Source organism: Sabethes cyaneus, chromosome 2 (assembly GCF_943734655.1).
Source record: "Sabethes cyaneus chromosome 2, idSabCyanKW18_F2, whole genome shotgun sequence".
Taxonomy (NCBI): domain Eukaryota; kingdom Metazoa; phylum Arthropoda; class Insecta; order Diptera; family Culicidae; genus Sabethes; species Sabethes cyaneus.
Window position 1 is genome coordinate 112,018,805 of NC_071354.1, and position 15,030 is coordinate 112,033,834.

Here is a 15,030-nt window from a genome sequence, read left to right on the forward strand (position 1 = left end):
TGTCATTATAGTATCTCCGTTTATAATTAATCTATAAGCACGGGATATTGAAAGTAGGCTTGATTTATAGCCTAAATAAAAACTTAATTATATTGATAAAACTAACTATCACTCATCCTTTTTCGTAGTTGCTTCATAGTGTTTGTACATTGTAGCCTCTAGTTTTGAAACTGGAAAGTCTTCCTAATTAGTTAGCTAACATATGCCATTTTATGCTTAAAACAATATAAACTTAATTTATTCTCAGTATTATAAAAAAATTTTAACCATCATTGATTAAAAGATAAGATGGATCAAAAGATAAGAGGGATACTAACTGCCTTCTGTTAAGGGGGCATAGTACCTTTTCAATTTTTTAAAACATAAATTTTTTTATTGATTATTTCGAAAGATTAACATTTTGACCATATGTGTTTGAAGTCGTTTGCATGAATTCCAAATATTGACAAAGTTACAGCTATTTGTACCGCGCATGTCTGGAGTGATTAAACAACGAGTAAAAACTTCAACGTCGTTTTTCTCGAAACCAGGTTTTGAAAGTCGGTACCATAAATATCTCAAGAACGGCTCAAGCAATTCTTATGATTCTTTTTTTGTTTGAAAGCCAACAAAATTATCTAGTGTTTGACCCATCCTTTTCTTGATATTGCAATTTTTGATTTTTTTAGAAATGTTTAAAGTCAATTTTTTCGCTTAAAAACCATACTTTTATGTTTCAATGTCCGCCATTTTGTTATGTGTTCGAATTCTAAAAAAGGATGGTAAGGTAAAAATGGTTGGAATCAAAAATTTTTTCATGGACAAATAACGTCCTGTATTTTCCATATAAATACAGCAAAAAGTTTTGCTGTAAGTTTAAGTTTTGACAAAACTCAGATGAGAAATAGTTTAAACACGTTAATCAAGCATATACCAAAGCTTCAAAACACCTTTAGCGCGCTGACCGAAAACCCTAAGGCCAATAAAATTCAACCGGATCTTTTAATCGAGCAAAAAACATGGGTTTGAAGCATTTTTATTTAAAGTTTAAGCGTGAAAACCAAATCTGTTCTTGCTTTTAATATATACGTTATTATTTTCCATGCAAAAATCTACGAAAAGAAGACAAAAACGAGAGAATTCGGACGATTTTCGGAAACTCCGAATTCGAATTTCCATTTCTGTTTCGTGCTAGAAGTGTTAAGTATTTTTCACTCACTCACTCACATTTTACACTCACACACTCTCACTTCACTCACATTTTACACCCATTTTTCGAGTTTTTCAGGCTGTAGAGCCCACGGACAATTGATTTTATACTCATATCCTCCAAATTGTTTTTAGCCCCCCGAATTTTCAAGCCAATTTCCAAAGGGGGGGGGGGGGGGGGGGGGGGGGTGACAAAAACTTAAAAAATATTTTGCAAAGGCCTTATATTCCGCCGATAAGTAAGCAGGTTGACTTCACATCACCTTTTGGTCGATTGACAGATAGATTAAAAATCAGTTTAGTAAAATATTCAAAATCATGCAACCGGACTAATCCGTGGTCGTATCTTATACACAACCCCTCTGATTTTATTCTTGGGGGATGTAAAGTTTTCTTTAAGCACCTCTCCCTCTGACTTGTGACAAAATTAATACCTCCTTGTCCACCGAAATTGAGTGACTCTGAGATCTAAAATATTCATTTTTGAAACTTCCTATTTTCTATCTGGTACAGTTCTTCATCGACTATCATTTAAAATTAAAACCTACTATCTAAGCTTACCTTTAAACCTAGTAGAATTACCAAGTCTAATTTTTTCAAGCACCATTTACAGTATGATTTCGAATTTGACAACAAATGCGTGTCGCATATGTTGCCAAAATCGAAACCGTGGCAAAATCTAGACCATTTTTCAACTGAAAAAATTGCATATAAATGTGTCAAAAATTGAATAATTACCACTAATTAACGAATTTTTCACGATTGCAACGGTTTTATATTCAAAATGTTCGACAGGGGCTGTCGCAAACCTTTAGATGCTTTGCAGTAAGACGTAGTCCTACGTCAGTAAAAAGTCTGACCTTTCGAAATATGTAGTCACTAAATAAAAACACGAACCCCACTGTACTTGATAAACTACGTTTAATACAAGTTATATTACATATTTTTAATGAATGGTTTAAATTTTTGAAACTAATAGGCGACATAATTTTTTTATGACGTGGAAATCGTTTCAACCATATCTGAACAACAGGTAATAATAAATTCCCAATATACAAATGTCACACACAGATACATACACAACGCATATCAAGTCACTGAAACATTGTTCAATTGTTGGGCTGACATATAAACAAGACCCTCGGTGACTGTGACCGATTTCAAATTTTTCAACCGACTTTCATACCTTTCTAACAGAGTATAAGAAAGGTAAAAGCTGTTCAACCTTGTGTCCTATTAATAAATAACAGTAGTATAGTTGTACTATTAAAAAAAAATTCTTTGTTATTATTTTGTTCATTTACATGGAAGAAACTATGACAATCCTAATTTAGGTCCATTTCAAAATCAAAAATAGGTCCAATTCAAGATCATGTTGGGTCCATTCAAGATCAAAAAAAGGCTTTGGCAAAAAACGATATATTTAATAAAAGTTTCATCAATTATACATTTTTAAAGTACTGATAATGTAGAAAAAAGGTGGTACTTTCCAACAAATAGTAACATCACCACATATTATTTATAAATGACGAGTAAATTGAGCAGGAGTGCGAGTGGTGGTGTTAAAAAGCGCTAAATAGGTCCATTCAAGATCAATTACCCTAAACTATTTTTTTTTATTTTATTTTATTTTTTAATAAACGGGTTTATTTTTTTAATAAACTCATTATGTTTACCTACTGCCAGAAAAACATATACTTTTACGAAAAGCCTGTGGCCAAAATGTCATTTATAGAAAGGTGCGTCAAACTTACAATGCAAATTGAAAATAACAATTTTGGTGTTTGGAATGCCAGTTGTAAATAATCTATAATTTTATACATGCGTTTGAGTTTTATCTTTTGTTTCTAGAAAGGTTCGGTTGGATAAAATGAGGTTGAAGAGAGTTATGAGCTCCGTTCCCACTTACACCGAATTCCCACTTGCCCCGGGGTACCTTATAATCTTTGTACACTAATATCAAGCATAATACATCACAACCATTTATTTTACTACAGATCGGATCTGTACATAAAGGTTATACACATAGCAAACGGACCACGAAGGCTTCAATTTCCTTGCACGAAGCACACTACTACCTTAATCTACCAACAACGTTCATTTTGATTTCTAATGCAGATATATTTTAATACCGCCATCCGGGGTGAGAGTGTCCAGGGGGGTGAATGATGATGAACGTAACATATTTATTCATAACTTAGAATGGAACACAGATAATATTAGCGAACTATTTAGCCTAAACAGGGTTTCAAAGTTTGCGATCAAAAATACGCGGAAATAACGCTTGTAAAAAATGTCCCGCATAAACCAACCCAAACAAGAAATCGCATCAACTTGCTATTTTGAAGGTATATAAACTAATCATTTATAATGCATTGAAAGGTTATTATGCGTTGGATTAGTTTTGATTACGAAAATAATATTTTTCGAAACTTTGTACTTTTCGAGCTTCACGGGGGTGAGATTGTGCCAAGCCATAATGATCGATCCAATTTGTGGATTTCACATACACAACAAAAACACGTCAGTATATACCAGCACACTCACATTCTTTACTATTGACCACAATATTTTGACAGATTAGATTGCATCATCCATTTGGGAGCAAACAGCATCATAAGTCTGCTAAATAATTAAAACTAATTTTTACTTTTTCTCTGGAAATTTCAGATACTTGGAATAAACACTCTAATATAAGACGAATATATTATACCGTGTGTAAACTGTCAGTTTTAAGGAGGGGGAGGGGGTGGGATAGGCCACATGTTCTGCAGCCGCGGGTTCTCGAACGAAGTAATGGTTACTTTTGTTATATGATCAAATAGGTATGCCCCCTTAGGATATATCTCCCCTTTGTTAACCCTAGAAACGCTACAGGCTATATAAAGGGTGTCCATTGACTACGAACTCGGTTTTAGTTATTTCACACCTCTATGGGTTATTTTCGTTCATACTGTTCGTATGATGCGTTGTTTTTGGCGACCCCCTGCCCCTAATAGTCCACTTAGTTCATGGACGGCCCCATATGAACTACTTTATACTGATATTTATGTGTATTGTTTATAAACATGCTAATGTTCACTGTTTAGGTTTTTAGCCTAATATTATGTTTTTTGCACAATGTCACCCCCTAGAAGGGGTGAGATTGTGCCAAAGTTCATGCACTTCCAGTAAAATTAGGTTTCATTGTAACTAAACCATCTCTACGGTAGTTGTTAATTGAACAATTTAGTATATATTGACAGGTTTGAAATCAACTTAGTTCCTAAATTGTGTGTATACTAAGCTAAAGAACAAAAATATATGCTTTTTTGGCACAATCTCGCCCCGGATGACGGTACATACAAAAATGCAACTCCAAATAAAAACCCATTTTGCTTCATTTCCACCGTATCCACCAACAAACTTTTTTTTAGCCTCATTTCATAGTAAGGCATAAGGTTTACCGATTACACTTTTCTTGTGAAATTTGTTAGGTAGGTACAATATTAGTAAAAGAAAATACACACATTATTCCATTAGGTATTAAGAAAATTAAGCCGAGCCCTCGTAATGAAGGCTTTGCTTCATCGGCTCCGCCATTCTTTTTTTTATCGCACCACGTGTCATACTTAAAAATACCAAATACATTGTTGTTTTTGTTAAATGATACTAATTTTTCAAGTGCAGTTCCCCCACAATTATGGACCATTTAAGCAGAAGTGTGAGTTTTAAACAATCAATTCTAGAGCATACTCTTGTTTAAAAGCAGTTTAATAACGTATTTAGGGTCAGAAATATGATCTTTAAGACTGTGAACCATTTCGCGAAATTTTTAACTTTTTGGTTAAAATTTGACAGTTCGATGGTTTTCTGAAAATAACCCTGCTCGGGAGCATGGTTAGTTTTAACCAAGTTCTGAGAGCCAATGAGATATGCACAGGTGAGGAAGAGAGCTTCGACAAGATTCACTGATTTTTCGTTAGATTTTTTTACATCGGTATGGATGCTTATCGCATTATAAATTTGTTCAAACAACCTGGGTTGAAATGAGATGAATTTTATCTTTCAAATAAAAGCAAATGAACATCAAAAATTTTCTCCAATTTTAACTTGGACAGAAAAAAACAATATTTTCATCCTCACCTTATATGCTCTCATTGAGCAAAAAAGCTATCAATCCGTCAAATATGAAATGGTTCACATTCTGAACTGATTTTAACCACTCAATGAGAAATAACCTTCGAACTGTCAAATTTTAACCAAAAAGTTAAAAATTTCGCGAAATGGTTCACAGCCTAAGTTGATTCAGTTATTAAACCCATTTAGTGCAAGTTTTTCACGGAAATTATGCTTATATTATGACTCATCAAATACACAATTATGGATCACTTTTGGGAGCGGTCACAATTATGAAACAACTAGCTGAGTGCCCGATCTTACTCGGCGCGCCTTTGTCTCACAGTCACTTGTACATCAGTTTCAATAACTGAATGCTTATAATGCAAAAATATAACACTTGCTCCTCTTTTGGACGTTTCTTCCAGATCATTCTGAACGATTTGATTTATAGCGATCAGAATAAAATATCCCATAGAATATTTATTGAACTTTAAAGAATTTCTTTGGTTTGCAGCATGTGCGCATTTAATTTCAACATGCATATTGATATGATATGAAACTGGTTATTTTAACAAATTGAAAATATTCAGTTAGTCAATCTCAATTTCAAGTTTAATCATTTTAGTTGCTTCCTCTGACAGGAAAACCGATTGATAATAACTTTCTGCAAAACACTTTGCTTTGATGCACTGTTGTTTGCGAGCTAAAACAAAATACTACAACATGGCAAAATGGCTTCGCATAAAAAATGATTTTGGTGTTGAACTTTGGTATTCTTCATAATAGTAGCAAAAAAACTGTTTGGTTAGGGTGTTACCGTTTGAATAGCTCTATAAAACTAACAGATTTATTGCGGTTTGACAAGTAACCACGATAAGATCAATTTTGATTGGTGCGCCATTTTGAATTGCCACGCCACACTTATGGTAAGTTTATAAGAGACGTGGTGCAGCCAACAAGTTTTAACGTGGGAAAATAAGCACTCATAATAAATTTGCTTTATTAGCAGTTTTATTATGATTTTCTAGATAGCTATAAGTGTGTTTGGACTCGTATCCTCTTGGTATTGCGCAATACCACAATATACCCAGAGGTAATACCGCAATAAAACCTTTATAAAATTCAAGTAAAACCAAGTGGCTTTAGAATTGTTACTTGGGTTGTTTTGATTTTTTTATTTAGTTTCGCCTGTTTACTATGCGCCTGTGTTTTGAGAACAACGCAGTTTTGCTCTTTACTATCGCCTATTTACAAAACGATTTGCAAATAAACCTGTTACTTCATAACAATGAAAGGGGCTAAACTGGAAATTGTCTTTTGTTTTGATTAAACACTTCTATCGCCCATCACTAAAAACTTGTTTTAAATATTTCTAACGATTAAAACAGAAGAAAGGATTCTTGCCAAGGATATTATCAGTCTTTTTAAGGCTGATGGTATAATAAAATGATTTTTTGGAATTTGCTAGTTAAGCCCCAATCGCGAATCACTCCGGATATATTAATATTTTTTTGAAACGGTGGTTCTACAATTGATGAAGGGGTAGGGGAAAGAAATGAAAATTTTTTGGGGAAGGAGGGGAAAGAGCGGAAAGGTGAGGAGAGGGAGGGGGGGGGAGGTGAGGTCTTTGAAATTATTTCCTCAGCGACTATAACCGTATCAAATTCTCTCGTTTTCGAACTATCAAGAAGCGAATTGTTCCATTTTTTCACTAGGATGAAACCTAGTTGGTAAAAATTAATTCGGTCGTATGACTTACATACATAGTTACTAGGGGCAACATGGTTACTAATAGTAACACAGTTAATCATAGCATCGTTTCAACAATTAACAATCTGGAACTACAAATTTTAAAAATTTGCTTCGTAACAGTACAAAACACTTCCTCCACGCACAACGCACAAATTTTACAAATGATCCATATGGCAGTTGCATGAGAGTGCAAGAGATCGATTTGTGCTTACATAGCGAAATGCAACTATACATTCAAAGAGACAGTCAAGCTCCCGTATATGAGGAGAATTAAATTATTTGTTTCACTAGACAAGTGAAGATTGTATACGTAAATCGTACATTTACACATATATACAGCTATGTTTAAACAAAATATCGCGAATACGATGCTAAAATTTGCTTAATATCTTTTTGTCGTTCATATTTATTTAGCAGCTGCATCATCCATGCTAATGTAGAGCTGTCTGTTTGATTTTTGTGCTAGTTGCTAAACGCGACATTGTTGCCTACATGCAGGATGTTATGTTGCCTATCTCGATTACACCAGATTTTATACTGCACGCTAGCTTATTGCTGTCAGAGTATATGGTTTGATAGCAATATCGTCTTGATTTCTACGTGGTCAATTTCACCCACCCCAACGACATCTCTCCCGCTTAGGCGCGTCCGGCAGAAATCAAACAAAAATCTGGAAGCAAAAAACTTTTTCTGCCAGACATTCTGCCGGATTTCTGCCCGCCGTCACCCGTGAAAACTAGCAGAAATGACACATCCGATTCGGACAGAAATTTCGCCTTACGGTTTTTCTACCGGATTTCTGTTCCCTCCTTTTTGGAGGCTAGCAGCAGCGGATTGTAGCAGCAAAAAGCGTGCAATAAACAGGTTAATAATTAAATTATATCTGCTTCGTCATGTTCCATATTATTCTCTTACCTTTTGCCCGAAACTGCAAAACTGATGAACCACTTTTCTCGTGCCTCAAAATGTCGCATTTGACATAAAGAGAATCGAGCGAAAAATGAAGCCTGGTTCTGTGCGATTTCTGCCAGGCATCCGACTTTTTCGTAAGCGGGCTATATCGAGCTGCAGTGAACGTCAGCGACAGCATGTCCTGGCCCTGGGCTCAAAATTTGACAGCGAGCCCAAATCAAGCTGCTGGCAGTCGAGTGAAACGAAATGATAAAATGCTATTTCATTTTCGCTCACGCTGAGATGTTGGCTGCAAAAGCATGATTGCCTGTCGATGGGGTGATTTCACCCGTTTATTGAGATTTTTCAATTTCACGATTACATTAAGTTTTATCTAAAATTAAACTATTTATATACGATGTACATAATACTGTCGTGTAGCCAGCACTACAGTACTTATTTTAAAATTCAATCATCTTCTTAAATATGTTTCTATTCAAAGATATTTAAAAAATACTCGAAAAAGTGATCAATTTCACCCGAATTCACGGTATTCTTTTACATAATTGAACGCAACGACGGACCAAAAACTTATATTCTCTTTGTCAAATTAGTGGACCGGAAGCATACTTCCTTGCACTTGAATAGCGAACCGGAAACTAAATTTCCCTTCGCTTTAATATTAGGGGGACCGAAATTCAAACTCTGCACCACATTCGAACAGACCGGAATTAGTATTTCCTATGCTGGTCATTTACTATCAACTGTAAATGTTGATCATTTACAGCTGTAATAGTTGAGCAAAAATTAATTTTCTTTTCTCTACATTACTTCAGAGTAATGGACCAGAAATGGAAATTGTTCCAATTCTAATATTTTAAAAATAAATACCCTTGATATTCTCCTCCCTTTTCCAAAATTTCTAAGTTTTTTAATCCTCATCTTCAATGTAGTGCTTTGCCTGCTACACTACAGATTGTTTTGGTTTTAATATTCATTCTCACACTGAATCGAAGTGAATCGTAAAAAAATTAGTACCAGAATGTTATGTTATTTGACGATGAAATATTTTGATTTGATTTTTCACCGTTTCAGTTTATTGATTTTCTTTTTTCGCGACAAAATGAAATTTGGAATAAGAAGTGCGACACTATATATCAAGATATGAATCGACCTCTAGCTCATTACTGGATTTCATCATCGCACAACACGTACCTTACTGGCGATCAATTTTCGAGCGAATCTTCTGTGGAAGCATATGCTAGAGCACTACGAATGGGCTGCCGCTGTATAGAACTTGATTGCTGGGATGGTCCAGATAATATGCCGCTAATATTTCACGGCCATACATTTACTACTAAAATAAAATTCAAGGACGTAATCCAGACTATTAAAGAACATGCATTTGTCACATCAGAATATCCAGTAATACTATCAATTGAACAAAATTGCTCATTAGCCCAGCAGCGAAAGATGGCATGTGCAATGCAGGATATTTTTGGTGACATGCTACTTACGCAGCAGATTGAAAAAAATGAGCTTCAGTTACCATCGCCTTCTCAACTAAAAAGGAAAATTATCTTAAAACATAAAAAGCTTCCAGAGAATGGAGGAAAGTTAGAAGACGGAATAATACCTAATGATGGCGCTTTGATTAGAACGGATGAAACTGAATTAGACATAAGAAACACTGTGAAGAATGGAATTCTCTTCCTCGAAGATCCTGTAGACAAAGTGTGGAATCCGCATTTTTTTGTATTAACTGAGCATAAGTTATTTTATACGGACAGTCAAAGGTTAGTATTCATATTTTAAAAACATAGATATATATTTCATTTTTCAGCAGCAATTTTCTCACTGAGCATTTGAGGCTAGAGGTACCTTATACCTCTATATAAGCCAATTCCGATTCAAAGCAACTTCGATATAACGTAAATCGAAATAATATTACTTTTACCTCGAATTAACGTTGAAATCAATAAAAACAATTGAATCATTTCAATTTTCATTGTGGTGTGACCTCGGATTACTACTGCGCAAAAATCATTTTTATTTTTAAAATTTTATAAGTTATGATACAATTCCGTTATTTAGATTTTCAAATTCCAATTACTGCACTTCTTCGCATTTCTTAATGTATTTTTCAAACTACAAGATCAATTATCATAAAATTTGAAAGTTAAAGGATTGAAGGGCTCCCCTTCCCCTAAATTTCGTTTTTGTTTTGATATAAAAACCTAGAAAGCAAGAAAAAAATAATAACATCAAACCTTTAATAACTAAACAAAAGAGAAGAAACCAGCGTTTATTTGTCCATATTATCAAAAATTTATAACAAAAATTTTGTACAGTATTTAAAATTTAGTTCAAACCGAACCATACGTCAACATTGTTTGACCCAAGCACATAAAGTAAGCATCCTGGTAAAGATGAACCAGTTTGATAATAGTGGAGTGCCACAGGTTCACCTTAGAGAGCTACAAACGTATAACTTGACCTTTATTTGAATTTTGCTTTGAACTTGCGTGTCACTCGCTTAGTTACCTTGTTTTTTTGAATAATCGAAATCCGTGTCACTTATTAGTTTAGAACTGGGAACGCATATGCTGTGCTACCGACGTGTTTTAAGAAAACAAATCTCTAAAATTATTCACGTTTGAAACCGCTTGTTTGTTGGTCATGAATATCTCAAGAAGGCCTGGTCTCAGATCGACCACGTTCTGGTTGATGGCCGGCTCTTTTCTGATGTCGCAGACGTGCGATCCTTCCGGGGACCAAACGTTGACTCGGACCCAGAGCTGCCATAAATACAGATATTTGTGCATGCATAAATTTGGGACCCTACTGTTTTCTCATGAGTGTTTTATTTTCTCGATCTAATCTTTTAAATAACATGAATAGTGTAAGGAGTACTTTAAAATTCAGGAGCATTAGTAGAGCGAGAAATCACAGCAACTGAAATAATTGATGGGTCCCAAATTTATGCATGCACAAATATCTGTATTTGTGGCAGCTCTGCTCGGACCACTATCTCGTAGTAAGCAAGATCCGCGCCCGGTTGTCCAACGTATTCAAATCGAAACCAACGAGGAAGATACGATTGAACATTCGGCGGTTATCAGCGGAGGGAGTTGCTGCAGAGTACTCTCAGAAGACTGATGAGCGGATCGGGGAACATCTCGGAGAGAATCTGTACGAACAATGGAGTCACATCCACGACGCGATCAGTACTACAGCGCGGGAAGTGTTGGGTACTACTGCTGCAGCCACAGTGAGTGGTTTGACGCAGAGTGCCCGCGAGTGACTGATGAGAAGAATCGAGCCAGAAGTCACATTTTGGCTGCAACTGTGACACGCCAGAGCAGGAAGAGATACCGAGATGCTAGAGCTGCTGAAAAGAGACTTCACCGTCGTAAGAAACGTCAGCACTGGGATCGCGTTCTTGCGGAGGCGGAGAATTGCTTCAAGAGGTACGATACAAGAAGCTTCTTTAATACGATCAACGGAATCAGGAACCGGACCGTGCCAACTCCTGTTATGTGCAACGACAAGGAGGAGAACCTGATTACCGAAAGATCGGAGGTGGCTAGACGTTGGAAACAATATTTCGATGCATTGTTGAATGGTGAACAAGATGGAACGGTCAACAGAAACAGGATAACGATTGAGGATGATGTTATGTTGTTGTGAGTACATGCAACACATTCTTTTGCTTGTGCTTTCGAAATCATCTCTTTTCTGTGGTACATTACGGCCAGTGAAGTTAAAAATTGTATGAGTCGACGTACGAATTAACACTCTATAATTGCACGTAAAAATTACTGCAATCCGTTGTGATATCGTCGCGTGTTTCAATAAAATAATTCTAAAATCGATACCATATACTGCGGGACGCACAAAGTCAGCAAACGAAAACAAAACCCTCTTTGTTATCCAGCGGCGCTTTGTTATCCAGCGTACGGCAGAATGCCGAGCGCCGGGATGTGCGGTGCTGCTGCTGATAACACTAATGATGCGGCTGAAGAAGAAAGTGGTCAAATAATGACTAGTGGTCACAGTGCCACAGTGGATACCGAAATGCCTTGCGCTGTATCACACACTCCAGCTGCGCCTATTTGTCATATTTGCTGCAAAACCGTGACGAACTCGAATGAATGCCTTGAGTGTTTTGGTAAATGCAGACAGCAAGTGCACACAAGTTGTCTGGATATTCCTAAGGAAGAAATTGAAGTGTTACAGAAAAACAAAAATGCTGTGTACGTTTGCGTGGTCTGCTTTGCACTGCACGGCTATGACGATAGAGCAATATTTGAAAAAACTGAATCTGAAACTGAAAAAATTATGAATAAACTACAGTGCGTGCTCGATTTTGTGGAGAATTTCGAAACAAAAGTTAGAAAAATTGTAGGCGAAGAATGTACCAAAATTGTTTCTGCAAAATTGAAGAGTGATTTTAGTGAGAATGTGACACCTGGTCGAGTTTTACGGTCCGCGAAGAAACGCAAATTAGTTGAACACTCGGAAGCTGCCACAGTTGGAAGCAACAGCAAAAATCTTGAGGCTGTGGAGGAAACGCCTAAGTCAAGTGTGGTTGGGTCATTCGCGGAAGTTGTGAAGTTGAATAAAAGACAAGATCAGTGTGGGTCAACAAAGGCAGTTAGAAATAACAAACCAAATCCTAAGCTCGTGATAAAAGCTAGAAACCAAGACGATGTGTCGAATATAAATAAAATTTTGAAGGAAAAAGTGGATCGCAAATCTCTGGATATTCGAGATGTGAAAACGCGACAAGACGGGGCTGTAGTTATTGAGCTACTTAACGAACGATCCGTGAATGAGCTGAAAGGCAGAGTAGTTAAGAGCATGGGCGACTTATATGATGTGCAAAAATCTGAACCACCAAAACCTACAGTGAAATTGCTGGGCATGAGTGAGAAAATGGAAGAACAAAAGTTGAGAGAAACATTATTGCAAGACAACCACTTTTTATATGATTTGAGCCATTTTAAATTGCGTAAGTGCTATGCTGCAACTAAAGAAACGGATTGCAAGTATAATGCAATTTTTGAAGTGGACGCAGTGACATACCATAAAATAATGGAAAAGGGGAAACTATTGTGCAACTGGGAGAGCTGTCGAGCTCTCGATGGTCTTGATGTTCTGAGGTATTTCAAATGTTGCGGTTTTAACCATAAGGCCTCGGAATGCAAAGAAAGCACTGAAACTTGTCCACGGTGTGCTGGTGGCCACTCGGTAAAACAGTGCGTTTCAACGTCTCTCAAATGCGCAAATTGCCATAAGCATGAAACTGGTCATTCTGCTTGCGCGGACCAGTATGTATGGAGTGAAAAATGTCCCGTGTATCAAAGTCTGAAAAACAAGAAGAAAGCCACTATTGATTATAGTGTATAGCAACTAGCAGTGGTACAGGAAATAAATGCAACTTTTAACTCAGACGACATCAAATCGAGACGCACCGTAGAAAGCATTTTGGAAGCCTCCATGAACCTCAACCCAGTCGCGCCTTTTGCAGCCAGCGCTCATCATAGTCGTCTCGGTCCTGTGGTTGTTGGTGGAATGGAGGTCTTCCATCATGCTTGGCAAGTATAATTGTAGTAACAGTTTGTCTCTGTGTGACCTTTTACACCGCACTCAGTTTGTTACACGCTCTACTCTCCAACGTCAACATGACTCTGTTCAACTTCCAGCGGCACAAACAGATAGCTACAACCCGCGAAATATCACAACTGGTTCTACTTCACCAGACTCGAGTGGGAACATCGAAGCTCCTTCGACATGCGCAGAATCCCTCAGTATTTACTACCAAAATGTGAGAGGATTAAGAACGAAGATCGTCGATTTCTCTGTCGCGATAATAGACAACGAGTATGACGTCATCATCTTAACAGAAACCTGGCTTAACGACGAAATTACTTCGATGCAACTATTCGGTCACAGCTACAACGTATACAGGAAAGACCGCAACCCGGAAGCGACTGGTAGAACACGAGGAGGCGGTGTTCTCATTGCGATCAAGAACTCATTCCATTCGTCACCGTGCCCGGTTCAGATCGACAGTGCACTTGAGCATCTGTGGGTTAACATTCACTGCATCGAGCGGGTCGTATGCTTAGGTGTAGCTTATATTCCTCCTGATATGTCGAGAAACCACTCCGTCGTCGAGAAGCTTAGTAGTTCTATCTCTTCTGCATCTTTATCACTTAATGTACATGACATACATCTGATTTTCGGTGACTTTAATCTTCCGGACCTCCGCTGGCGTGCTACTTCTTCCGGTTTTGCCGATCTAGAGCCCACAGATTCAACATCTGTTAGTCATACTCTTATCGACAATATGTCAGTGCTCAACATGAAACAGCTTAACCTTAACAGGAATTGCATGAATCGAATACTTGATTTGTGCTTTGTAGACGAAGATGCGGTAACATTGTGTAAGCGGTTGATCCTTTGCATCCACCGCTTTTAGCGCGTCTACACTGCTCGACTCGCACTCGCTTTATCGAACCGCTTGACAACCAAACATTGGACTTCGCACGTCCTGACATTGATAGCTTGAAAATGACTCTTTCATGTGTTGACTGGTCACCAGTGCACTGTGCGGTAAATGTTGATGATGCTTTGCGATTTTTTAATGATACCCTCACACAACTCTTCTCGAGATTTGTTCCGAACCGTCGACCACGAGTGTCACCTCCTTGGTCTAATAGTCGTCTTCGATATTTGAAGCAAAACCGTGCCAGAGCCCTAAGGCAATATTCCAATAATCGCAACTCGTTCACCAAACAAAGGTTCAAAATCGCAAGCACCAGCTATAAATCTTATCTTTTAACGCTCTACGGTCGGTATATACTGCGTACAGAAAATGCGTTAAAAAACCATCCCAAACGTTTTTGGTCGTTTGTCAATGAGAAACGGAAAGAACGTGGTCTGCCGTCAACCATGTTTTTGGACACTGACTCTTCGAGTTCTACCCAAGAAATCTGCAACCTGTTTGCCAAGCGCTTCAGCAGTGTATTTGACGATGTAATGCCTAGCCAACAAATTGAAGACGCGCTAAGAGATGTCTCCACTGGAACG

General features: G+C 37.2%; 1 protein-coding gene across 5 annotated transcripts in view; it reads left to right on the top strand.

The window, feature by feature from the left end:
• Nucleotides 1-15,030, top strand: part of LOC128738371 (1-phosphatidylinositol 4,5-bisphosphate phosphodiesterase gamma-1) — a 375,128-nt gene that overhangs the window by 35,459 nt on the left and 324,639 nt on the right. For all 5 annotated transcript variants that reach the window (XM_053833430.1, XM_053833431.1, XM_053833433.1 and 2 more), the window contains exon 4: nucleotides 9,028-9,728. In XM_053833430.1, the coding sequence (XP_053689405.1) occupies nucleotides 9,028-9,728 (701 nt within the window). The remainder of the gene's footprint in view (nucleotides 1-9,027; nucleotides 9,729-15,030) is intronic.